We start from the raw sequence: 27,577 nt of genomic DNA, 5'->3' as shown, positions 1-27,577 counted from the left end.
CAGTTTGGTGTGAATACATGCTCACACATTAGCAGTGTTGGGGAGCAGTGAACTACATGTAATTAAACTAGTTGTTTAACTACATTTTGCAGTAGCTTGCTGGTAGTTCAACTACATTCATATTTGCATAGTGATTGCATAGTAATTTAAGTAGTTAAATTACTTTTGTGCCATTTTTTGTGTAGTTAACTACTGAAACTACAAACTAAAAACACTTTTGGGCCATAAAAGGAAAGGAATGATTATTTATTTTTATTTTACCGTTACGGTAATTGAACCCCCTTTGACTAGCCCCGCCCCCTTTTAGAATTTATACTGTGGGAGCGAATGGGGAGTAAGCTTTCCATTATACTTGTTACACATGGCAATAAATGATTATTGCTATTTATTAACATAATGTTCAGAGAAGTTGTTTCATGCTGTTTTAGAAGTTACCTGCTAACTGAGTAATCTGCCTGCTGCTTCCCCCACCTGGACTCTGGAGTCTGGGTCTGGAGTCTGATGGACTCTGTCTACAGAACCAAAGTGACATTCCTGCACTTCCCATCAATACTGGGATATTTTATTTTTTGGTTTATGTCTGACCTGTGAACAAGTGGCACTTTTTTGCAATAAACTCAATTGAGTGGCATTTTTTGCTGGCATGTGACTTTTTTGTATTATATTTTGTTATAATTTTGTATCACATGTACATTGTCAATTTGATCATTTTTTTTTACAAAGTAGTTTGAACTACTTTTTCTAAGTAGCTTTAGTTAACCAAACTAGATTTCTCCCTGTAGCTTTGCTGTAGTTCAACTACTTCCAGTGTGAAGTGATGGTAGCTTTCAAAGCAGCTTCACTGACACTGAACATTAGCTTCCACTCAGCTGACAAGGCATGAAAGCAGCTACGTGGTTAGCAGTGGTGGAAAGTAACTAAGTACATTTACTCAATACTGTACTTAAGTACAATTTTGAGATACTTGTACTTTACTTGAGTATTTCCATTTGATGCTACTTTATACTTCCACTTGTACTTTCTACTCCACTACATTTATTTGACAGCTTTAGTTACTTTTCAGATGGAGATTTGACACAATGGATAATATAACAAGCTTTTAAAATACAACACATTGTTAAAGATGAAACCAGTGGTTTCCAACCTTTTTGGCTTTTGACGTCTTACAGAAAGCAGTGTGTAGTCGGGTCACATTTCAGATGTCTATGAGTTGTTAACAGCTCCACCAAATAGTGATTTTTCCCTCTGAACCTCACATGGTTTCATTTCAATAAATGTTCAAATGATCCAATATTTCAGCAAAAATCAAAGATTAGAGAAAAAGTCCAAAAACTGAAAACAGATTTGTGTATCAGAACTTTGTTTTTTCTTCTTTCCTCTCCCATTAATCATCTCACGACCCCTCAGATTTATCCGGTGACCCTTTGGAGGGGCCCGACCCCTAGGTTGGGAACCACTGGACTAAACTAGCTAACTGTATATAAAGCAGTTCAAACTAGCTCCACCTCCAGCAGCTACAACAGTAACATGCTGCTTACACACTGATGCTTCAGTATTAATAATCTAATGATGTCATATATAATAAAATATCAGTCAGAGGGACCAAACCACTACTTTTACTTTAATACTTTAACTACATTTTGCTGCTAATACTTATGTACTTTTACTTAAGTAGGATTTTTCATGCAGGACTTTTACTTGTAATGGAGTATTTTGACATTGCTGTATTGGTACTTTTACTGAAGTAAAGGATCAGAGTACTTCTTCCAGCGCACCGTCTGAGCTGCAGAAAGCTGCTCCGTGACTGACTCACTCATTAGTTATATTGAAAAAAGGGAAAATGATGTCATTGTTTAATAACTTTCCAGCATGTATTTCACAAACTAGTTAGCAACTTACCGAGAAGACGCCGCTTGATTCCGAGTCCGCACCACCTGCTCAGCTGTGACGTAGACAACGGAGTCGGAGCGCGCTCTGCTGGACAAACAACGTGATGACATCATTTCTAAATCACCCAAGCATCGTTTTCTGCATTATATGTTCTGTAAAAAAAAAAACTTTCATATCGGAAAACATATACACCGATACATATACATTTGTGATAGGCCCATATCCGACACACACACACACACACACACACACACACACACACAGAATGAAACTCATCTGGATTTTGCAGCAAAGGACATGCTCTTTTATTTCAAACCAATCAACAAGGACTATAATGCTGTCTTTGTTATTAATATTGTTAATATGTTGGATAAATTTTACTTTTCTTTTGTTTGGTAAGAAATATCGCTGTATGAATTTAAGTTGATATGCTCTTGATCTTGTGTGTTGTTAGTTCTCATTTGTCTGAATATTCCACGGTTCATATGTTTATGACTACCATTTTTAATTGAAGGAAACACTGATTTGGGATTTTCTTTACATATTTGTATTCAACACATTTTGAAGTTTGTGGACTTTTTGAAGTAAGGACTGGGCTTATGGTCGGTGTGTTTACACATGCTGGCTGATGAATGAAAGGCCAAACCTGAAGCATCTGATTTATGTCTGACTGGATGATCAGATTCAATATTGTGTGTGTGTGTGTGTGTGTGAGCCAGCAGGTGAGAGCATGCATTGCTGTTTGTATTTGTATTCACAGATCTACCTGCCACAGTTCTACAGCACTGGATCCATAGCTTGTGATGCTGATGGGACACGAGCAGACCTGAAACTTCGCTGCGTTCACCAACTAAATGTGAGAAATATTAAGGACATGAGAGAAATATTATTTAAGTTGGAAGCTACCTAAGCTTCCTCGATGAGGTTCAAGAAGCTCCAACATGAAGCAAAACTCCCTAAACACCATGTGTCACAGTATATTTATTCTATTCATTCTCTGTGTGTAATAACTAGAATCTAATTCAATCTCCATTTAGTTTCAAGCTTTGTTCAAATCTCCACCAGGATAGTCCATAATGAATATGCAGGACTATACATTTAGAAGCAGATTAATTAACAGGCCACATAAGTACTCAAAAGTATTAAACAAAGCAAAAAGTGTTTTTCCCCTTAAGATTTCATGTTGCAGATATCAATAAAGCGGTGAATTTGAATTTGTGAATTCCTGTAGAGAATCAGGAAACGCTTGGCTCGCATCAAGAATTTCCTGATTTCTTTATTGCTTTGGTTTGGTGACTTGTACTAAAGAAGCTGATGGACGTATCAGAGGGAAACACAAAATGAGGAGCTTGGCCACAGCTTCCTGAAATCAGATGTGTGTACTGCTGTAAAGCTCAGTGAGATCAGCACCTGGGGCCGGATTCACTAAACCCTCTTAAGAAAAAAAATATTCTCAAGTGCCATTTTTTTCTTTACTTTAGTCATAAGAAAGAAAAAAAAATGAAAAAATGCTATTCTCAAAATCAGTTCTTATATATTTTCTTAACTTTCTTCTTATGTTTCTTCCTAAGAAAAAACTAAATGGTATTCTTGAAATGAAAGTTGTCAAATTTGTTCTTGATTTTTTTCTTAACTTTCAGACGGCCCTTCACCTGTCTTAAAACTCCTACAGTGAAAAGGTAAGCCTCTAATATCATATATTTAAACACATTTTAGACAAGTAGGTTATAGTTCAAAGTCTTCATAGGTTCCCCTACACCTAACATTAAGATGAACATTTATTGTAAAGCTTTATTTGGTGTAGGGCCAGGTAGGCCTCTGTCTCATGTCTGTTGGAAATAAGCTGCAAATTTTACAGTTACCAACAGCAACCAATGTTTCAATCTTTGCTCTAGTTGCTCTAAATAGGTTTTTCCCCAATTGTTTTGTAGATGGAAGCACTTTGGGTTGTCTCCTAGCCTTGTCTCCTAGCCTTGTCTCCTAGCCTCCTAGCCTTGTCTCCTAGCCTCAATGGCAGTAAGCCTAAAGTTTATTAAGCAGAATTAATTCAGGCCCTATTTTGAGAAGTTCTTAAGTAGGAAAATCAAAGAAATTAGTAAGAAATGAGACTGTTACTAAGAAAATATTGAGGAATTGCACTTAAGAGCCTTCTTAAGGGCTTCCTAAAATTTCCTCTTATGTCATTTCTTAAGATCTATCTTAAGAACACATTGGTGAATCCGGCCCCTGGTTGTGAGAAGAGTTAAGGTCTGATGGGGAACAAACTGTATTTAAATGGTGTTGTAAGAAACCAGTCTGCAGTATAACATGAGTGAAGACAGTGGAGTGGGATACAGTGAGTTATCTTTTTGAATAGTCTCAGAATATCATCATGAACGTCATGAGCATGAAAATACACAACGAGACAGACAGAGACCAATAAACAGACCGAGAGAACATTTCTATAGTGCTGAAATCATGCTTTATTAAATCAGTAATGCATAAAACTCAAGGAGGATGTATATAATGGTAGTTCTACATCAACAGATCAATTAAATCAAAGTGCAGGGCATAACATAAATGCAAATTGCTTTTCTTTTGTTTCACAGGAGATGGAATCACTGTGGTACATTGGCTTGATGAAAACCCTGACTACTGACAAGGTGAAATTACTAAAAGCTAAAAACACACTCAAACACACAACACATTACCTAGCTATCCTCCAAGAGATGGCACCGCTTCTGCAAAAAGGAGTACTTGCATTGACTTTTGTTTTTTTTAATTTATGGCCAGGAGATGTTACGTTTGAAAAGCCGATCCAACTGTCCTTTGCCAGAAACGGTGCACATAAAAATAATCTAAAGCCCAGAGTGCAGGCCGCTCGCACTCTGAGCATGTCATTAAACTGGTGGTATGACATAGTCAGTCTGAGCACAAGGCCGGTTCATGCTGCTTGACATGAGGGTAAGATGCAAACAGCACTCAGGGCCTTATGCTCATGTTACAATTCATAGGATACTGTAATATCGCACGCACAGATGCGTGTTCATAATAACATTGTCTTTCTGTTTCTCGTTCATAACTTCAACAGGGAGCCTCTCTACCTGTTGAGGCAATCTTAAGACTTCAACTTATTGTTGAGGCACAGTGTTTAGTTTCTAAGTCTAACAGGGTATTCGTTTCATGTGAAACTTTCTCCTGCTAAATCATTCGTTCTTTTGTTTCAGTTAATATTGTCATAAATAACAATGCATACATTTTCCATAACCGTTAAATTCGGCTATATACATTATGTACATGTCACAGAAAAGTGGTTCAAAAATCCTAAGTCATAATTATCCAATATGGCACATTTTATAACAACTTTAGACTTTAGTCTAGTTTGGCATAAATTAATGTCAAGTTTGGTATAAAAATAGTTCATATTTACAAGAACAGAAATCCAGGTTTTTATCAAGTAAAGATTATTTTTGCTAATTCAATAAATAAAAAGGATCTGGATGAGGGAAGTGGGGATAGAAATTAACTTGCTGATGTTTTTCCATCTTTTTTTTTTTTTTCTTTACATGGACCGAATGTGAACATTGACAGTTGCAGAGTCGGAACCGAGCTCGTTGGACAGTTTGAGGGTGTAGGCTCCGGCGTCGTCCTCCTTCACCGCAGAGATCACCAGGGTGGCGAGGTCGGCGGTGCTCTCCACGCGGTACCTGGCGTCCCCGTTGGGCAGAGTCCTGCCTGAGCGGACCCACTGGACGGAGGGAACCGGGTCTCCGGAGAAGCTTCCCGCCAAAGTCAGGAACTTTCCTGGCTCCGCACTGATCTCATGTGGGAGAGCTTCGATCTTTGGCGGAGTGCCTGTTGTCAGAGGGAGAAACGAGGTCGGTGAGTAGGGTCACATGTTGCGAGTTTTTGCATTTGCGAAAAAAAAAAAAGCGCGACCAATATGCTCTTACATTGCATGACATCACTTCACCTTGCATTTGTTTTACATGGTAGTTACTTATGAAGATGCTCAGATTAATCGAGGGGCACTTACAATCAAAGCTGACATACTTGTAAGTGCAAGTTACCGACAGGTGCTGGTAACTTTGAGTGCGATTGCATCTCACCTTTAACCCCTGTGGTGAGGGACCTCAGTGAGGAGGCCTCTACATGTGAGTGAGAAGACATTTCCATCATTGTGCTGCTGGAGCTCATGGTAACCTTTGACTCAGCCATCATGGCAGACATGCTAGTCGCTGACATGCTCTCAAACGAAATCTCAGCAGTAGCAGAACGGGAGCTGCTGTAACTGGCAGCCTGCATGGAAGCTGCCTCCATCTGAACTGATGAAGCCGAGTAACTTTTCTGCATGCTGGCAGCATCAGCAGAAGCTCTTTGCTCCATAATAATCATTTTGGTTGGTTCTTCAACAAGAGCTGTGAGAATGCAAATGAAAAGCACATGACCGATATTATAGATGGATGCATTATTTTGTATCTGTGTATGTAATTTATTCATACACATATAGTGTGAGCTGGGTTGTTGAAGTACCTTGAATATTTTAAGTGTTTAAAATTTTGAATGAGAATTGATTAGAAATTATTATATTATATTATACAAGTTTCACATTGGATGAGAAACTTGTAAAATCCAATGAAATACTCAGTGTGTTTAATTTGAGTGCAGTGGAAACTTACTGAAGACGTTGAGGGAGCATGTTGCAGAGCACTGTCCATATTGATTCTTGGCTTTTATTGTGTATTTCCCACTGTCTGCAACTGTAGTTTCATGTATCTCCAATGTGTACACATTCTTAGAGCGGCTCAGTCTCATGTTTGATGTCACAGATACCTGCAAAGAGAGAAAGTGTAAGTCAGCCAAATACTAAAAGAAATTTTCAGCCCTCATCTTTTGAATTATATTACAAATAGTTTCAAGATCACTGCAAATCTTTATTGCCTTGCCAGATGGCTTTCTGGAGGTATCCTTAATGTTTTTAAATCATACAAATTTCTGTGTGAATGGCATAAAAGAAACAATCAAAATTAACATTAGCTATACTTACAATAATGTTGTCTTTCAGCCACTCCACTTCAGGGGCAGGCTCTCCTGCAATCTCACAGGTTAATTTGACAGTTTGTCCCTCGTTCACATTCTGGGACCTGGGCTGCACCAGGAAGGAGGGTGCGTCTGAGCGCCTGGTCGAGACCGAGGTGTCAAACTGACACTTGACCAGGCCGTGCTCTGTCTGAGCCTGACATGTGATGACCCCCTGTTCTTGCTGGCTGACTGACTTGATGGTCAGGGTCTGATCATTTCCAGATACTCCGTATCTGTACTGCTCTGAGTTGGCCATGTCCACCCCGTTCAGGATCCACCTGATGCCAGAGGCCCCGGGGATGTTGGCCCTCAGAGTCAGAGACTGGCCCTCTGTCATGGACATCTGGGTTTGGGAGGCTTTCACCTCCTTCATATAAGACTGGACTTCCTCATGGACCATTTCCTTTTTCATAATATGCTCAGAGATTTGAGTTTTTGTTTTGGAGCTTGATGAGCCTGAAGGAGGAATTAAGAAAGTTTAGATTTAATGTCAGGAAACTATTTCAGTGTTTGTAGTTGCAGGTCAAGAAAAGCCGGTTGCTTGAACAAGCTTGCTATCTACATTTGTCCATAGATTAAGTCAGCATATGCTTTCTTACCCCGTACAGTGACCGTGCAGAATGTAGACACTGCTCCAGCACTGTTGGTAGCAGTGCACTTGTACATCCCACTGTCGGAGACCTCAGATTCATAGATCTCAAGATGTGCTGAGCCATACTCCTCAAAGATTTCATACTTCCCTCCCTGAGACAGAGCCTGCCAACGGAAAAGAAAATTCAATTATCATTTAGTTTTAATAATGTTCCTTCCTGACTGTCCCAAAGTCTGTCATTCCTCCATTACTTTATATTTGATACAAACAATTTGAAAGGATTAGCGAGTCTGATTATTATAATATATTACCTTTCCATCCTTCGTCCATGAGATTGCAGGTTTGGACTCTCCTACTATCTTCACTGTTAGCTTGACAATAGAGTCAGAGACTGCTGTGACGTCGCTCAGCCCAGTGGAGAAGGAGGGCTTCTTTTCAAGAGTTGGTGACAACACTCTCTTTGGTGATTTGATTGGAGACATAACCCTCTCCCTCTCAGACGGAGTAGGGGATTTGGCTGTGGATGGAGACTTCACTCTCTGGGGTGACTTGATTGGCTCAGGGGACTTGATTCTCCGAGGAGATGAGATGGGGGACTTGGCGAGAGGAGACTTGGCCTCTGGAGAGGTGATTCTGGGAGGGGCAACAACTTTCTCCCTGGACTCAGATTTGCGGATGGCCAGAGTGAAATGAGCCTCCTGCTTGCCTCCAGAATTCTCCACCAGCAGAGTATAGCTGCCTTCATCCGACATCTCAACAGCTGAGATCTCAAAGGAGGAGGTGTACTGAGAAGAGACGATGTGGTGACGTGCAGAGGAACCAACAACAGCTCCTTCATGCAGCCAGGTGATAGAAGGTGCTGGCTCACCATCAACATCACACTCAAATCTGGCAAGGTCTCCCTCTTCCACAGTCAGAGACTGTGGTTTGGTCAGGATCTTGGCAGGAAGACTACGCTCCTTTTTCTTCTCAACAACAGTGGTGGTTTCCTTCACTGTTTCTTGCACCGTTTCCTTCACTGTTGTCTTAGAGGAAGAGACGTGATACACCTCTGTCTTAGTCATTTCAGGGAGATGGGAGGATGGAGGCTCCTCATCTTTGCGGAGTGAAGAGAAGGCAGCATATTCTGCTCCGGCTACATCCAAAGTGGCATAGTCGGAAGTCTCTCCCTTGGCGTTTTTGCAGACTACACGGTAGGTACCGGCATCTTCAGTCACACAGTCAGTGATCTGGAGAGTCAGGACTCCACTCAGGTTGGTCATGTGGTACTTCCTGCTGTGCTGGATCTCTTTTCCGTTGTGGAACCACTTGATCTCAGGCTCAGGTTTAGCTTGGACATTCAGGGTAAACTTTGTGTTGGAGCCATATGGCACACGATGAGATCGCATCCTGATGGTAACACGTGGGGCATGGTCCAAGCTGAAAGGAGCCTGGCTTACCACCTCTACCTTCTCCACTGACCTCCTCTCAGATCTTAGAGCCTGCTTCCTCTCCTCGTACCTGGACATAAAGTCAACTTTTGGGAGGGTCACATCTGTTTTGGCTGCCTTTTCAGGTGTAGGAGATCTCCTCCTCCTCTCAGGTTCAGGTGATGGGAGCTTCTTGATTGATTTAGGAATATATGTGGAAGCAACAGAAGTCAGGTACTCCGACTCAACGCCTGCAGAGACTGTGGAGACGGTGACAGTCTTCTCCTTTCTTGAGACTTTTGTCTTCTCCTCAAACTCCATGTGTTTGAGTGCACTCTTGTAAGAGGTGATTCTCTGAGTAGTTGTGTGTGGGCGCAACAGCTCCTGGTCCTCTTTCTCCTCATACACCCTCTGCTTCTGTCGGGGGGGTTTGTATGTGGCCTTGTCATGGCGCTGGCGCAGGTCAATAAAGCTTGGACCAGCCTCGTATTTAGATGGAATACGGTAGGAGTCATATCTGTGGATGTCCTCCTCCTCATCATCACTGTAGACTCTTCTAGGTGATGAGGGGCGCAGGGCAGACAGCTCAAAGCGAACGGGGCTGAGGCTAGGTGGAGAAGCAGAGTAGCCAAGCTCCAGCTCTTCCTCCAGGCGAAGCCTCTCCTCCTCAGTTCTCTTCATGGACAGGTACTCATCCACAGGCAGCAACAGCTCCTCATCTGACAGGTCACCCAGAGACCTCCTCCTGATCCTGTGGTATGCCTCCATCTCAGGGGACGGAGTGCGGTGCCTTGCAGGCCTCACAGTCTCCAAGTCATCCTGAGTCATGGATGGGATGCGCCACTTAGGCTTATACTGGTCCTTGATTCTAGGCAGAGGCACCTCATAGAACTGCTCCCACCTGGAGAGGCGGATGCGCTTCATCCTCTTCTGCTTGATCTTGTCCATGGGCTCAGGGAATTCATACTGATCACGCAGCTTCTTGTACCACTTCATGTCAGAGAAGGGCTTGAAGTGTTTTATTTCCATGTCCTCCTCAAGGACAGCTGGGTTAATAACACGAGGAGCGGGGACGTCGTATGGCATACGCAGCCTCTTCTCATCTGCCCGCTTCTTCTTCTCTTCTTTCTCTTTCTGTATTTCAGCCTCAGTCTTCTCACCCTTCTTGGTGGTCACAGCAGGTTTGAACATGGTGGCTGCCTCCCTGACAGCTTGCATTGCCACGGGTGGGAGAGGCATGACATCAGTGCCAGACAAAATCTGGGACAGCCTCACCTTTTTCTCCAGTAGTTCCTTCTCAGCTGCCTTCTTCTTGTCCCTATCACTCATCTCATACTCTTTCTTTACATGAGTGACGCGTTCTACCTTCAGGGTGGCCTGACAACTGGCAGATCCGGCAGAGTTGGTAGCAGTAACTCTGTACACACCAGAGTCTTCAGGAAGAGTGTCTCTCACATGCAGGATGAAGTAATCCAGGCCCTCATGGACAACTTCAATAGATGGTCCGAAGGCTACAGGCATGCCATCCTTCTCCCACTTCAGTGTGGGGTGGCCAGATACTCTGATCTCAAAGCGTACATTCTGGCCCTCCCTGCACTCAATATTGGCGAGCAGGCGTTTGAACATGGGCCTCAGGGTGTTGTCTGCTGGTTTGGGGCGAGGAACAACGGTAAGACGAGCCTTGCAGCTGTCATCGCCATACCTGTTACGAGCCACAACACTGTACTCTGCATCATCATCCTTCTCAAGGTTGCGGATAATCAGCTGGTACAGACCCTTGTCACTGATGAAGGTATATTTCCTGTCATCAGATCCAGGGATGAGCTTCTGTCCAGACTTGTGCCAGATGACGCGAGGCTCAGGGTGGACGGTGATGGTAACACCAAAGCGCACATCCTCGCCAATGTAGGCTGTACGGTTGACCAGAGGCAGGGTGAACTCGGGTGGCTTCTGAAGCATTCTGGCAGTGTCAATTCTGCGCTTCACCCTCTTCACCACACGGGTTGTGAAGAAGTCGCGGTAAGATCTGACGCCATTGACAAACAGCTCTGCATAGGCACTGTCTTCACCGTACTCATTCACAACCTTGCATCGGTAGGTGCCATCGTCCGCTCTGGTAACCTTGTTGATGGTGATTACAGCTAAGCCATCCTCATATTCAATCTCATATTTGTCACCAGCCTCAAGTTGTCTGACGCCGCAGTACCATGTCACCTCAGTAGTGCTGTCGTAGTTCTCAATGTTGCAGATGAACTTGACGCTGTCTCCCTCGTTCACCACTGAGTGGCTAACCTGGCCAGCGAGAGGGCCATGCTCAAATGGAGCAATCTTCACCTTGGAAACGAAGACTCCTCTCTGGGATCTGATGGAGCCGCCGCTGGCCACACGAGCTGCAGAGATGACGGTGTTCCACTCCTTCCTCACCATGGTCTGGTAGTATCTCTTATGCCTGTTGGTCTGGATCATTCTGGTGCTGATCTCCTCCTCAGGCTTCGTCAGCCATGGATGTTGCAGAGCCTCAGCAGCAGTCATACGGTGTTTGCGTTCCTTGGTCATTAGGCGGTCTGTGAAATCTAATGACTCAACACTGACCTGCTTGAAGGACTCATCATCATAGCTGTAGGCTGCATTGGAGATGTTGTCAATCATCTGCTGGTTAGTTTCAGCAGTGAATGGATTGAGACCGCTGAGGAGCACATAGGCAAGGACACCAACCGACCACATGTCAGTCACAGTGCTAACCATGTCACACTGGTGGATCTCAGGAGCGGCATACTCCGCAGTGGTATACTGAATCTTGATTTGGTCTCCAGGAGTCAGGTGCCTAGACTGGCCCAACTCAATAATCTTCACTTGAGAGCTGGTTCTAGTTGTGTATACAATATTCTCAGGTCTGATGTCAAAGTGGCCATAGCTCTCAGCGTGCAGGAATTCCAGAGCTGAGCAGATCTGCCTGATGTAGTTAACGATCGTACGCTCACTAAGCTCGAAGTCAGCTGTGTTGAGGCGCTCAAAGATGTCAACACCAGAGATGAAGTCATAGATCATCACCAGCTCCTCAGGGCTGTCGAAGGACTCGTGGAGGAGGAGGAAGTTAGTGTGTTTGGCGATATTCAGTGTTGCAATTTCCTTCTTGACAATGGCTTGATCAGCGCCCCTCACTTTGATGAATTTAGCCATGTAAGTCTTCTCAGAGCTGGTGTCAACACAGCGGTGGACAATACCAAACTGGCCTCTGCCCAGTTCCTCTGCAATCGCATATTTGTTGTGCAGATTCTTGGCACTGGAGTGTTGAACCTTGCCCTTGGGGACACGGCCGGTATCATCAACCTCCCTGTCGTACAGCAGAACTCTGGATTTGTCCTCCTTGGTCATGACAGGGCCGCTGGACTCAGATGGAGCACTCTGGCCAAACTTGTTCTCAGCAATGACTCTGAACTGGTAGCTTGTTCCTCCAAAGAGATTGATAGCAGTGTAGCGGGTGTCGCGGGACTGGGCAACACGCTCCCACCTCTCAGCAGTGGTGGGGCACTTCTCTATGATGTAGCTGATGACCTTGCTGCCACCGTCGTTTGCTGGGGCCACCCAGCTGAGTGTGACCGAGTCTCTGGAGACGTCGCTGGCTTTGATGCCACGTGGAGGATCAGGTACATCAGCCACATCCAGCTCAACTGTCTGTTGGTCAATGCCAAATCTGTTCTTGGCACAGACGATGTAGAAACCAGCATCCTTCTTCTCCACTCCATTGGGGAAGACCAAAGAAGTGAATGATCTGGTGACGATGACTTGGTAATAGCCGTTGCTGTCAATGAGATCCTGTCCCTTCTGCCATGTGATGACAGGGTCTGGTTTGCCACTGAATGGAATCTTGATGTTGACCATCTCTCCACGCAGGGCGGGGATGGCTTCCTTGTCCTTCAGGTTCTTGGGCAGGTGGATCTTGGCAGGAACTAGAAACGAGAGAAATAATACATTAGCTAAACTGTATTATGTAATTTTTTATTTTTTATTGTTACATTGCTTCTGCAGACTTACATATGTTGCAAAACCCAGTGGTAGGAAAAATGAGTTATAGATGTGCTAATACTTGAAAATTTTCCAAGTTGTCCAGTTGCAATGAATGCGTCTATCTGTGAGCTTACCCTCAACATCCAGAGATACTGTAGCACAGATGGAGCCTCCCTGGTTGGTGGCCCTGATCTGGTAAACAGTAGAGTCTTCCTCATCAGCCTCTGTGATGACCAGCTGGTGGTAACCTCCCTTGAACTCCTGGATCTTGATCTTCTTTCCATCAGAGTGGATCTCCTTTCCTCGTCTGAACCATTTAATCACAGGCTTGGGTTGTCCTGTGATCTTGCAGACAAGGGTAGCATTACTCTTGTACTTGACGCTCATGTTCCTCAGCTCCTCCTTGAAGGCAGGAGCACGGATGTCAACAGCTGTGGCTGGAACGATGGGAGAGGTCTCCTCGCTGTAGTCGCTCTCTCCTCCAAGGTTCTCGCACTTCACACGGAAGATGTACTCTGCGCCCTCGGTGAGGCGCTTGACGGAGAACACGGTCTGCTTGATCTCATCAGCAGTCACTGGAGTCCATTCGCCCTTCTTTTCCTTCTTCTCAAGGCAGTAGCTCTTGATCTTGGAGCCGCCGTCGCTGACTGGAGGCTTCCAGGAAACCACACAAGAGTCCTTGGTGATTCCAGACACAACTGGCGACAGAGGTGGTGATGGTTTCTCTGTTGATAGGACATAAACCAGAAACCATCAGTGTTTTGCACATTGTACATAGGTATCTCTCTCTATATTTGAATTTATATGGTATTGTATATGATATTGAGATATTAATTTATTAGCCGTATTGTATTCTCATATTCGCACATATTTATCCACTTATTTCTTGGTCTCTGTATGCTCTACTGCTGTTAGTTTGCACACCCTGCATACATGGTGTTATTATATTTCATACTTTTCATTCTTATAGTGCCAATATGTTGTAGTGTTTTCATTGTTGGTTGTGTTTACTACCTCTCATTTGCTCCATTCTTATTTATAGTCTCTTTTCCTTCTTGCTGTATCCTATTAATATTTGCTGCTACAAAGACCCAATTTCGATTACTTTCAATTACTAAAACTTTATCTCATAATTTGTTGTATTATTACAGTGTAATCTAATAGATTGATTACAGCAGGCTTAAGATCACAAAAAAGACACTGTAATATTTATGTCTAAACTCACCCAGTTGGCTCTTGATGAGGATAGGAGCAGCCAGCTCCAGTGGCTCACTGCTGCCATAGCGATTCTGAGCGTAAACACGGAAGAAGTATCCGGCGCTGTCGATCAGGTTGGGCACGCGGCAAGATGTGCCATTGATGGATGATGACACCAGTTCCCACTTAGTGCCCTCCTTGTCCTCACGCTTCTCCACAATGTAGTTGGTGATCATGGAGCCTCCGTCGTCTTGGGGAGCCTTCCAGCTGATGATGACGGAGTTCTTCAGCAGGGCGTCCAGGACGATGGGGCCCTGAGGCATGTCAGGTTTGTCTGGAAACAAACAACGGTAGTAGATATTACCGTAGAGATCATTTACACATTTTGAAATGTGTAAATGTGTAATTTCCACTTTATAAACATTCTGTAAGCAATGCAATCGGCCGCGCCACAAATAGCCTCTCAGCAAATGCATATGGACCCTCAAAGTTGTTAGTTCCCTTCAAGAGAGATACAGATAATCTGTGGCTTTGTCAGATAGGCCTTATGACAACCCCAGCCAAAATGTTTATAGCCTATATGTTTTCATTATGCGCTGTTGTTGATTTATGCACTTTTGAAGCTTTAATACATTTTTGACATTGCACATATGCTATGTGTAATCTTAAACCTTTCCGCATTGAAGAAATGGAAGTTATTAATTTGATTCATGAAAATTGTAGCAATTTAACAGCAATATCGCTGCACTCATTGCAAATCACTCTCATGACAGGACTGTCAGCTAAATGCCCAAAGTGCTATGACAGATTTATATGAACATACCATAGATTTCAACATTGAATGCGGTGTCAGTCCTGCCGAAGTGGTTGTGCAGTCTGATTCTGTATTTTCCTCCGTTGACTCTGCGCTGCACGTTCTTGATGACCATGTGTGTGTAGTGCTCGGTGTTCTCGATGCTGATGTCCTCTGTGTTCTCCAGGGTTTTGGCCCCGTGGAGCCACATGATCTTGGGCTCGGGGCGGCCGATGTAGGCGGCGTGGATGCGGAGGGTGGTTCCCAGGCCGGCGTAGTAGGTGTCCTTCAGCGGGTAGTCGGGGTGGAACATGGGAGCGGCCTCCAGCACCAGAGTGCCGGTGGTCTCGGCGTCTCCGGCGTCGTTGATGGCCTTGCAGGTGTACTCACCCTCGTCCCTCTGCTGGTCGGTCATGATGGTCAGGGAGTGGTTGCGGCCGTCAGAGCTCATCTCGTACTTGCGGGACTCGACGAGCTCCCTGCCGGCGTGGTACCATTTGATCTCAGGAACGGGCCTGCCAATAATCTGGCACTTCATGACGCCGGGCTGGCCGAGTTTAACGGTTACTTCATCCATTTCCTTTCTCAGGCTTGGTTTAGTTTCGACTGTAAGTACAAAACAACGATCTCATCTTAGCGTCTTGTATATTTCGTATTACATTGCTGGTCATATTGATGCATATTAGTTTATAAAAGAATGGAACAACTATGAAACACATGGCCAAATGTGTCTTAGTCATTTCTGATTGGAAGTCAGCTAAATGCTGACATGTGATTTCCATGCCATAACACTGACTTTATATCTGTTTCCTAGCATGAATATTTCAGTTTACTCACCACTCAGTTTGGTCTTGATGCATGTGGCGGTCCTGCGCGGCCTGCTGATTCCAGTCTCGTTCTCAGCGAACACTCTGAACTCGTACTCGGTGGCCTCGGCCAGTCCGGGCATGGTGAACTCCTTCTCCTTCAGCCTCTGCTTGTTGCTCTTCTTCCAGGTGCTCTCGATGGACTTTCTGTACTCCACCCAGTAGCCCAGGATCTCCTTTCCACCGTCGCACTCTGGAGCTTGCCAGCGGATGGTGATGAAGTTGTTCATCACGTTCACCGTGTCGATCTCGCCTGGTTGGCTTGGCTTGTCTGGAAGAAAAGAAATAAACAAGTCAGTTTAATTCAAAAGGCTTTGTTTCTCTGTCCTTAAAAAGCTGTCCGTATTAGTTTTTTTATTTATTATTGTTTTGTCTGTAAAACACATTGTAACTGTGGTCTGAAACTAACATTTATTATTAACTCCGCCAAGGAGGTTATGGTTTCGGTGCCGTTTGTTTGTTTGTTTGTCTGTTTGTTTGTCTATTAGCAGGATTACGGAAAAACTACTGGGCCGATTTTCATGACACTTGGTGGAAGGGTGTATCATGGGCCAAGGAAGAACCCATTAAATTTTGGAGCGGATCCGGATCTGACTCACGAACAAGCAATAATAGCACAAACCTTGGCGGAGGTCTGTGCTCTCCAAGTGCCCTTCTAGTTTATTATTGTTTTGTCTGTAAAACACTTTGTAACTGTGGTCTGAAACTAACATTTATTATTATTATTATTATTATTGTATTATATAATAATAATAATTACTTTATTTGTATAGCACTTTTCTAAAAACAATGTTTACAAAGTGCTTTACATACAATAAAACCCAAAAGCAGTGATGTGAAACTACCACAATGAATGATAGAAAAATAAAAATAAATTTAAAAAATATATATAATAGAAAATAGGAATAAAAGGTAATATATGAGGTAAACAGGTACACCTAAAAACACACAGAGATACAATTAAAAACAGATTGAACTTTACATAAAAGTGTGTGCCGAAAAAAAAAAATATATATATATATATAATAAAAAAATATATATAATATATGTACTGTATGTCCCACCTAACAAGTAAAATCTCACACGCTGTTCACAATTCACATTATTACTACTGTAATATTGATCAGCTATAATAAAATTCTATGGGGGACGAGACTGACCGAACGGATCCTTGCATGTGACGGGGTCGGACACCGGTCCGGCCTCGCTCTCTCCGATGTCGTTGACGGCAACAAGGCGGAACTGGTACTCGGCGTCGGGGGTGAGTCCGGGCAGAGTGAACATGGTGGAGGTGATCTTCGTCTGGTGGCGGGACCAGGTTTCGGCCGACACCTCCTTGTACTCGATGAAGTATCCGGTGATGGCGGAGCCGCCGTCGTCCTTGGGCCTGGACCAGGCCAGAGCCACGGAGCTCTTGGTGACGTCCATAATCTCTGGTGGGGTGCTTGAAGGCTCAGGGGCACCTGGTTTTAATAAGTAGATTATATTAGATTAGACTTTATTGTCATTGTAACAAGTACAACAAAATTCCATTTAGAAGCAATCTGTAAATGCAGCTATTATAAATATACAATAAATAAGTAATAAACATGTATGATACAAGTTAAAAAAAAAAAGCTAACAAGTGACAAAAAGGTACTATTGCACTTAGGTCAGAGGTCAAAAAGCTGTGCATTGCAAAATGAAAAGTGCAATGTTACTACTAAACTATTATTGTAAGTCTCATATTTTCTGTGTCATTATTGAATCTTATTTTCTTTTATTGCATATAAACATATAATATTGTATTCTACTGTCTACTTGGTGGGAAAATTTAACAGGAAAATTTTGCTGTTGTGATGCGAAAACCCCGTAACTTTTTTAATTTTGGTGGTTTTCATGTTTTAATTTCAATCAAAGGATTACATGGTCTTCTGTGGGCTGAGAAAACTCTTCCGGTCTTGGGCTAATAAAACCATTTCAAACCCTGTTGGATAAACTCAAAACTGCATGCTGGGCAATCTAACAAGGCTGCTTTTCTTGGCATTTGGGAAATGGTTTTTTTAGGACAATGTTTTTATATAAAATAACTGAATAAAGTCGATATGAACAGAGAGGAGGATACTCACACAGCGGGGTCTTGGGCAGCAGCGGCTGCTCTGACTTCAGAGAAGCGCTGATGCCGAACGAGTTTTCGGCGGTGACCTTGAAGTGATACTCCACTCCCTCCCTGAGGCCCTTCACCAGCAGCTGGGTGTCGGTCACCCTGGAGTCCACGGTGTACCAGGCGTTCCTGGCCGCCCCGCGTCTCTCCACGATGTAACCCAGGATCTCAGAGCCTCCGTCGTCGGCGGGGGCCTTCCAGCACAACTTGACGGAGGTGGCCTGGATCTCCTCGAAGACCATCGGTCCCTCCGGAGCGCCGGGCCGGCCGATCACCTTGACCTTGATCTGGGCCTTCTTCTTGCCGACCCGGTTCTCCAGCAGGAGGTCGTAGGCGCCGGAGTCGCTCCTCTCGGCTCCCTTGATCACCAGCTCGCTGGCGTCCTCGGTGGAGGCGATCATGGCTTTGTCGGAGACCGCGCCGCCGTCCTTAGACCACTTGCAGGTCGGATGGGGTTTTCCCTTGATGGGCAGAGAGAGTCTCACCACTCCTCCCTGCCGCACCACATACACATCTTTGTATTTCAGCTCCAGGTCGTAATCAGGAGATTCTGGAGAACACAAAGTGATAGTTAGAGAAATTAGTTTTCTTTCACATACAGGAAATGTTTTAATCCAGCAGCCTGATGCTCAACTAATAACTACAAACTAATTAGAATTATCTTGCTTAAGTCTTTCTGTATCAACATAAACTTGGCCCTTGTGCTCCATACTAAATAGGTGTTCTTGTAATTAATTAAATTGTTTTAAATTTATTTATTACTGTCTTACACTTATGTTGTGTTAAAGTTTTGTTTTTAATGTTATTCTTAGCTCTACAGATTATATCTTTCCTTGTAAAATACTTTGTTTTGAGAAACCAAGTTTTGAAAATCCTCTATAAATAAAGTTATCATTATTATTACTAGTGGTCGCGTGCAAGTTTAGATTGTTTTTTTGTGATTGCTGTAATGTGCACGGCCTTACCGAGCATCTCAGTGACTGTGACGGTTCCCGGCACCTCAGCCGGCTCCCCGGAGCCTCCGGCGTTGCAGGCCATCACGCGGAACTTGAACTCCTCTCCCTGGGGCATCTTGGTCAGCGTGTATTCGCAGATCAGAGACGGCGTGGTGTTGCACTTGATCCAGGCCGAGGTGCCCGCCTTCTGCATCTCGATCAGGTAGCCGTCCACCCGGGCGTCTCCCTCGTCGTCTGGAGGACTCCAGGCCAGAGACACCGAGGACTTGGTGGTGTCGGTGATCCTCGGGTTCTGGGGGCAGCCGGGTGGATCTGAGGAGGGGAGGCAGGGGGAACTCATCAGCGACTTATCACGTTTCATCTTTATTTGAAAATTAACATGACTACATATAGCAGATGATTCTGTATTGCGCTATAATGCTTGTAATGTCACCACATTATACATGAAGTTTTAACCACAAACTAATAAAAACAGCTTTCTCCTCTCACCGATGGGATCTGTTGCCACTGCCGGTTTGGACAGCAGACTGGGTTTGCTCATTCCTCTGGCGTTGATGGCGGTGATCCTGTGTTCGTACTCCAGGCCCTCGATCAGCCCGGTGGACCGGTACCTGGTCATGGTGATCGGGTTCTTGTTGGCGCGCACCCATCTGTCCGACCGGACCTCTTTACGCTCGATGATGTATCCGGAAACCTCCAGGCCGCCGTCCTCCTCCGGCGGGTTCCAGGCCACCGTCATGCCGTCCCGGGACGAGTCGAACACGGTGGGTCTGCCGGGAGGTCCGGGCACGTCTGGGGAGCAGGACAACACGTTACCATGCTGTTTACAAGGCCATGTAATGTCTATATAGATGATGTGTTATGACTGATCATTATCTCATGATGACTGTAACATTGGCTGTTTGTAATGTTAGAGATCTATGAATTTAAGTCTATTGTGCTGTCACTAATGTCTTAAGTCACTCTGGATAAGAGCATCAGCTAAATGCCAAGAATATAAAATGTATTACAACCTTATAATATTTCAAAAAGATTAGTGAAGTGAGTGACAGTAAAACTATCCCTCTATTCTTTTAGTTCATAGGATTGTATTGTTATTACTTGCATAGTCTTTACTACCAGGCTGCTTGTTAGCATGGTGGTTCATGCAGGTTGACTTGTATCTGTCTGTACAGAAGAGTCAGCTAACTGTGTAATGATGCTGAGAGAGAGGACCGGCTGCTTACTCTTCAGGCTCTTGCACATGGCGATCTCAGACTGCAGGAACTCCCCGGTGCCGTAGCGGTTCACGGCGGCCGCGCGGAAGACGTACTCGTCTCCCTCGATCAGGTTCTCGAACTTGAAGGTGGGCCGGCTGACGGAGTCGGAGACGGGCACCCAGCCGGGCCGGTGGGCGTCACGCTGCTCCACCACGTACCCGCTGATGGGGGCGCCGCCGTCTCTGGCCGGAGGATCCCAGCTGCAGGCGACGGAGGTGGCGTCGATCTCATCGAACCTGATCGGCCCCGTCGGCTCGTCGGGTTTGGCTGGGAAAAGAGAACGAGAGGATTATTGAAGAACAAAAATGTTTGACTGGCTTCTACTTTCTATGAGAGGATCACACTGTCAACAAAATGAAAAAGGTAAATGACAACGCAATCCTTGGTACTGACTTCTCGTAATATCAGCAATCACGGAATCTGAGTTCATTCAACTATTGAACTCATTGTAAGGTGCATCAGCTAAATGTCCAAAATATACATCTATGTAAATATATGAAATAAATGTAATCATATCTATTAAAGGACGAAAAAAGATTACAAAAACATGAGGGGGTGAAAACAATCACAACAAAAACAAGCAGCCATTGAGAGAGCGTGGTTCCTTACAGAGGATGATGACCTTGATGACCTCGGTGATGACTCCGGTGGCGTTCTTCACCTCCAGGCTGTAGTCCCCGGTGTCGTCGATGGTGGTCTCCGACACGGTGAGCTTGGAGAACTTTCCGGTGCTCTGGATCTTGACGCGGTCGGTGACTTTCATCTTGTTGTCGCTGAAGTACCAGGAGCAGACGGGAGGCGGCCTGCCGATGATGGGCAGGTCCAGCTCCAGGGTCTTTCCGGCCAGAACGTTCACCACCTTCTGAGGAATGCTGGAGAGGTCCACCACAGGCAGGACTGCAAGACAGAGAGACGTTAATGCATAACATACAGTATGTATGACTGCAGTTTACATAAAGGCTTGAGAGACAAACTGCTAACAGTTAGGGGGATAATATATATCGCCGCTGTTGGGTGAAAACCTCAAATCTCCAAAATGTACAGTTTTCAGGAGAAAGAAATGTCTTTTTTTGCATTTTTGAGTTTATCCAAAGGGGTTTGAAAGGGTTTTATAAGCCCAAGGATGGTAGAATTTTCTCAACCCATAGAAGAGCATGTAATCTTTCAATTGAAGCGAACAAATCATCAACATCAGAGATATGAGGTTTTCACATGACAACAGCAATGTGTATTGTACTGTTTATTTCTATGTTTTGACACTAAATATTTTAAGAGTATGCAAAGTTTCCATGTAGGCAGTGAAGTCCCTTTGTGTGTTTTGTGTCCCCACCTCTCTGCTCCTGCACGGTGATGGCGGTGACGATCTCCCTGGGCTCGCTGGCTCCCCGGCTGTTCACCGCTCTGATCCTGAACAGGTACTGCTCGTTCTCGTTCAGCTTCTCCACGGTGTGCTCGAAGTCGTCGGTCTTCAGCGCGGCCACCTTCATCCACTTGTCGGTGCCGAACCTGCAGGCCTCGATGACGTAGCCGGTCAGCCTGCTGCCGCCGTCGTGCTCGGGCTTCTCCCAGCCCAGGCTGACGGAGGTCTTGGTGACGTCGATCATCTCCAGCTTCTGCGGCGGCAGCGGCACCTCGCACACCAGGACCACGTCCGGCGTCTCGCGGGGCTCGCCCACGCCGTAGATGTTCTCGGGCAGGACGCGGAAGTAGTACAGCATGCCCTCCATCAGGCTGTCGATCTTGTAGGAGGTCTTGCTGCACTTGGAGGTGACGGTCTTGTAGGCCCGCATGGACGCCTCGCGCCTCTCGATGACGTAGTTGTTGACCGGCGCTCCTCCGTCCACGGTCGGGGCGTCCCAAGAGATGGTGGCGGACTCCTTGGTCAGCTCCTTGATCTTGATTGGTCCAGTTGGTCCAGGAGTATCTGACATGAAGAATACACGTGTGGTTAAAACATCAAATACATTTTCAAAGGTAGCACATTTCATAATAATATTAACGTTGCTATCTGGACTTGAAGAGCTTAAGCTGGCAAAAATCAATGTCAGCTTTCAATTCACTTTTAATATCACTATATATAACAACACTGACTTTTATTTGAACGTGAATACTGAGATTTTACATGTTGTACTCATCGTACATCACTGAATATTTAGATTTCATTTATTTTCTCACAAAATCAATCATCTCACCATAGATCTTGACAAGAATGTTGACTTCCTGTTTCCCGGCGGAGTTCTCAGCCACCAGTGTGTACTTCCCGGCGTCGTAGCGGTGGACCTTGTCGATGAGGAGCATGGTGGACTTGCTGTTGACCTCGATGAAGCCGCGGTTGTGCAGGTCGACGCCGGGCTTGCTCCAGGTGATGGCGGGAGCGGGACGTCCCGTCACCGTGACGAACAGCCGCAGCGAGCCGCCGGCCCGCAGGCAGATGGTCTTCTTCAGGTCGTCATGCAGCTCGAAGTCAGGAGTTTCTGTGTGAGGAGACGCAATGATTCATGTGCTGTTGGTTTATTTTTTTTTAGCCCTGCTTACTATGCACTTTAAGTCACTTTTGAGTATCATTTTTTGCATTGTGGAATTATTTATTTATCTACTGCATGAACAATCTCCATATGTTCAGGACCTTGTAGTTTAAAGTAGTTTAAAGTTTTTAGTATCTTATGTTTATGTACAGTGCAGTTACTTTACTTCACTTTATACAGGTCAAACAGGCCCATTTTTATTGTGTGTATTTAATTGTGTGCCGTATTTAAGCTACCGGCTGCCTAAATTTCCTCCGGGGTTAATAAAAGTATCTATTTATCTATCTATGTATCCATCTATGTATCTATCTATCTTATTCTACTATGGCACACTGTAGCAAAAGCGTTTCTGTATTGGAAGAAGGAAACACTGTATTTTATAATTTATTTGTTTAATTTGCTTTCGATTTTTTAGTGCCTTTTCCAAGTGTTGTGAGAGACTAGAGCAGAGTACAAACAGAACAAAACGATACAGAAAAATAGCGACTTGATATATCCGACTCACCGATCCTCTCCGCCGGCTCGGTCTCGGCGCACGGCTCGCTGAAGTCTCCGGTGCCGTTGATGTTGACTCCGGCCACTCTGAAGCAGTACTTCTTTCCCGCGGAGAGGCCGGTCGCCACGTGCTCCGTCCCCCTCAGCGTCTTCTCGTGGGCCTTGGTCCACTCCTCCGCCCCGGCCTCCTGCATCTCCAGGATGTAGCCCATGACGTCGGCTCCCCCGTCGTCCACGGGCCGCGACCAGGCCAGGCTGATGCTGTCGGCGTGCGTGTCGCTGATACGAGGGATGGAGGGGGGGGCGGGGGTGCCTGAGGGGGGGGGGGGAGGGGGGAGAAGAAGAAGTAGAAGTGTTACTAGATGTGGTTACGCTTTAATCTAGAGCTGCAACGATTAATCGATTAGTTGTCAACTATGCCAGCTATTTTGATAATCGATTAATCGGTTTGAGTAATTTTTTAAAGAAAAATAAGTCAAAATTCTCTGATTCCAGCTTCTTAAATGTGAATATTTTCTGGTTTCTTTCCTCCTCTATGACAGTAAACTGAATATCTTTGGGTTGTGGACAAAACAAGACATTTGAGGACGTCATCTTGGGCTTTGGGAAACACTGATCCACATTTTTCACCATTTTCTGACATTTTATAGACCAAACAACTAATCCATTAATCGAGAAAATAATCAACAGATTAATCGACAATGAAAATAATTGTTAGTTGCAGCCCTACTTTAATCATGTCACAAGACACAGCAGAATCAGATTTACACTACCAGTCAAAAGTGTGGACCCACCTTATTGAATGCAATATGGTTTTCATTCTCTTCAATCCATTCTGATCTACAGTCTTCTGCTTAAATGCTTGAAATGAGTTTCTTAGTCAAATATAAATAGTGAAGTTGATCCTATGTATGAGTTTCTTTCCAAAGCCTTTGCCTTTCCATCAAGGCAAAGAATCTAAACTATAAGATAGTTTTGATTTGTTTAAGACTTTTTTAGTCACTGCATAATTCCATTTGTGTTATTTCATAGTTTTGATGTCTTTGCTATTATTCTAAAATGTTGGGAAAATAGTAAAAATAAAGAAAAATGTGGTGTGTCCAAGCTGTTGACTGGTAGTGGATAAATTGAAGCTTGTTCTCCTGTCGCTCTGGAGAATAACTGTCAGCTAGTTGCCTAAAATCTAAAATCTTGTGTATTGGTACAGTTGAAGCATTTTTTGAAAAACATTATAATTAAAACAATTCAAAGTAATGTTAGGTATGTATGCTTGTACGATGTATGAACAAACCGGACTTACATGTGGGCACTCTGCAGACGACGTAGAGGGAAACCTCGCTGGCCTCGCTCTCCCCGGCCTTGTTGGCAGCGGTCACTCTGAACTGGTAGATGTTTCCCTCGGTCAGGCCGGACACCTTCAGCGTGGTGTCCAGGTGAGCTCCGTCTCTGTTCACCTTCACCCAGCGGGCGCTCTTCCTCTCGCGTCTCTCCACCAGGTAGTGGACGATCTCGCTGCCGCCGTCGCTCTCCGGCTTCAGCCACTCGATGGTGGCGAAGTCCTTCCCTGACACCAGGATCTCCGGAGTGCCGGGAGGAGACGGCACAGCTGGAGACACACGGAGGAGACGGCGGTTAGAAGGTTGATTCAGTGTTACGGAGAAAGCTTCACCAACCCTTATGAACAGGAGTCATTTGTGGTTTCAGTTTTTATTTTTAACCTAATATTCAGTGATCAGGGCTTTGCTATTATGGCCTCTAGGCTTTGGAACAACTTGCCTGAGGAGATTAAGCTGCTTCTCCTGTAAACAGACTCTCACAGACTTGCTTTTACCTAACTGAGATCCTTGAGGAGTGCAGGATATGTGAATCAGGAGTGATTTATGCGTTTATCTGATTCTTCTAGGTTTTATTGTTTTATATTGATCTGTATTTGTGGCTTAAGTGTGTTGCTGTCATTTTACTATGTCTTTTGTCTTTTTGGTGTTTTGTTCTTGTTTCTATTTTGTTAATGTAAAGCACTTTGTGACTCTGTTTTGAAAGGTGCTACACAAATTAAGTTTATTATTACTATGAATACTGGGCTCTTTAAGTGCTATGGTTTATACTTTGATTTATTTTGTACTGATGATGTCATGAATTTTATTTTAAAGCACTTGTAGCAGTGATAACCCATTTCAATACTTAATTTACTTTATGGTTCAGTCAGTAAAAATGTGATGCAACACCACTTACTGAATGTGTTTCTGGCAACCATGGGCTCAGACTGCAGGTGGACTCCAGGTCCGTACTTGTTGACTCCCCTGACTCTGAACAGGTACTCTGTGTTCTTGAACAGCTGGGTGATGTTGCGGGTCAGCTCCTTGCACTCGGCGTCCATGATGACCCAGTTGAGCCTGTTGGTGTCGCGCCTCTCCACGATGTAGTGGCTCACGTCGTCGCCTCCGTCCTCCAGAGGCGGCTTCCAGCTCAGCGTGCACGACTCCTGGGTGATCCTGCTGATTTCAATGCTGCCCTCGCACACTCCGGGGGTGTCTGGAAAACAATTTATTATTTTAAATATTGTAAGTCACTCTGAATAACAGTGTCAAATATAGCTGCGAGCACCAGTTGCCGGGGTCGAAGCACCTGATGACCTCTGGGGTAAATGTGTTATGTGGAATAATGTGCAAGTGTGCTCCCTGTGGCGTGTTTGGTCTCTAATTGAAAGATGTTTTTTCTATTTACAGTCACTGAGTTATGGGCATTTAAATTTTAAAAAGTTGATGTAGGGCTCCCTATGGGCAAAATGACACCAAACGACCACCATTTTGCATAGTACCTCAGAGTAGATACCTGCACAAGTGTCCCAAATTTGGTGCAGATAGCACAATGCATTCATGTAAAATAGACCTTAGGGTTTACAACATTTGATCAAACTTTGGAAGTCATTTACATCAAAACGATATGGAATATCAAAAATCTTTTGATAACTTTTAATCATGGCCGTCCAGAGATTACGCACACCAAATTTGGAGACGATTGCCCCAACGGTCTAGGAGGAGAAAATTCATAATGGCGGAAAATCTACTCAGACAGAAATGGGTGGGGAAAAAAAAATTCTGATGCTACGACGGTTCAAAAGTTATGGACCAAAACGTAAGTGGCCACTATCGGCCACCATCTGACCTATTTGGCATTTGTTGTCTATCTAATTTTTTTTGCCTGAGTAATTATATTCCCAAAATACCTAAAGATGCAAACAACACTTAGAGTTCTATAAGTTCGAAGTTTTCACACTCACCAAGTACTTTGACGTTGACCTCGGCAGTCTTGGTTCCGCTGACGTTCCTGACGGTGAGGATGTACTTTCCGGTATCGTCTCTGTCGCAGAACTTGATGATGGCCATGGCCTTGGTGGGCGTATACTGCAGGTGGTACTTCTCACACAGCTCCAAGTCCCTGGTTCCCTTGGACCAGGAGGCCTTCGGGTCGGGCCGACCGCCCACAGCTGCGTCCAGGACCAGGTCTGAACCGGCCCGGACCGTCACCGTGTCCGACAGGAGTTTGCTGTCCAGCTGGGCCTTTGGAGGCTCTGTTGGACAGGGAAAAAAAACAAACCTGAGTGATGGCTGCTATAAAGATTACAATGATAATAAATAACATCTTTGTTGTTACTGTCATGTCAGTGGATAGTTTTTGGCTATGACTGGTTTATGGCTTTATGACTAATATTGCTGGAGGTAAGATGACAGAAGTGTTAAAGTGTGTGTGGTTATGTATTTGACAAGTGTGCTGTAGAGATGCAAATCTTACCGAAGTCGGTCTTGCACTGCACAGAGCCGGTGGACTCGGAGGGCAAGCTGAAGACCTGGTTGGTGTTCTTGGCGATGACCCTGAACTCGTAGGGCTCTCCCTCTCCCAGAGCGGTGACGGTGAAGAAGGTGTCCGTCACGTTGGTGTAGTTACACTTGAGCCAGCGGCCTTCACCGGTCAGAGTGTACGGCTTACGCTCGATGATGTATCCCACGATGGGACTGCCTCCGTCGTTCAGCGGAGAAGACCATTTGAGGGAGACGGTGGATCTGGTGACGTTGGTGACTTCCGGCTTACTTGGTGGATCTGAGAAGAGACAGACAAACAGTTTTGTCAGGCAAGGTACCTACTAATAGTGGATAATATATAACAATGGTCCCAGTAAAACTTAATAGCAGTAGTATCATTATCATTATTCTAGGGCTGCACAATTATTTGAAAAATAAACAAATATATAAATCAAAAATTGCATGAATTACTTCAATTTCAAAAACACTGCAATTGTTTTATCAGAGTGGTGGTTCCTAAACATGATATTCTGGCGATAAGCCAAATTTCTGGACTATAAATTAAATTGCACATAATAAAAAA

The 27,577-nt window shown here is 44.6% G+C and overlaps 1 protein-coding gene across 1 annotated transcript in view; it reads right to left on the bottom strand.

Moving 5' to 3' along the window:
* Window positions 1-4,344: 4,344 nt before the first annotated feature.
* Window positions 4,345-27,577, bottom strand: part of LOC139655949 (titin-like) — a 225,562-nt gene continuing 202,329 nt past the window's right edge. The window contains 23 exon segments of the mRNA XM_071533376.1: window positions 4,345-5,724; window positions 5,979-6,287; window positions 6,549-6,702; window positions 6,917-7,407; window positions 7,551-7,707; window positions 7,855-12,902; window positions 13,095-13,685; window positions 14,186-14,491; window positions 14,981-15,556; window positions 15,788-16,087; window positions 16,977-17,279; window positions 17,925-18,509; window positions 18,925-19,227; window positions 19,405-19,707; window positions 20,142-20,441; window positions 20,784-21,071; window positions 21,505-22,098; window positions 22,367-22,648; window positions 23,205-23,507; window positions 24,495-24,800; window positions 25,427-25,726; window positions 26,475-26,765; window positions 26,987-27,292. Coding sequence (XP_071389477.1) covers window positions 5,432-5,724; window positions 5,979-6,287; window positions 6,549-6,702; window positions 6,917-7,407; window positions 7,551-7,707; window positions 7,855-12,902; window positions 13,095-13,685; window positions 14,186-14,491; window positions 14,981-15,556; window positions 15,788-16,087; window positions 16,977-17,279; window positions 17,925-18,509; window positions 18,925-19,227; window positions 19,405-19,707; window positions 20,142-20,441; window positions 20,784-21,071; window positions 21,505-22,098; window positions 22,367-22,648; window positions 23,205-23,507; window positions 24,495-24,800; window positions 25,427-25,726; window positions 26,475-26,765; window positions 26,987-27,292 — 12,689 coding nt within the window. The 3' untranslated portion in view covers window positions 4,345-5,431.

The sequence above is a fragment of the Centroberyx affinis genome, unplaced genomic scaffold (genome assembly GCF_046629955.1).
Source record: "Centroberyx affinis isolate AG114_WGS23_722 - 3 ecotype Tasmania unplaced genomic scaffold, CSIRO-AGI_Caff_v1 ptg002362l_1, whole genome shotgun sequence".
NCBI lineage: Eukaryota > Metazoa > Chordata > Actinopteri > Beryciformes > Berycidae > Centroberyx > Centroberyx affinis.
Note: the sequence above shows the minus strand (reverse complement) of the source record. Positions and strands in the feature narration are given on the sequence as shown.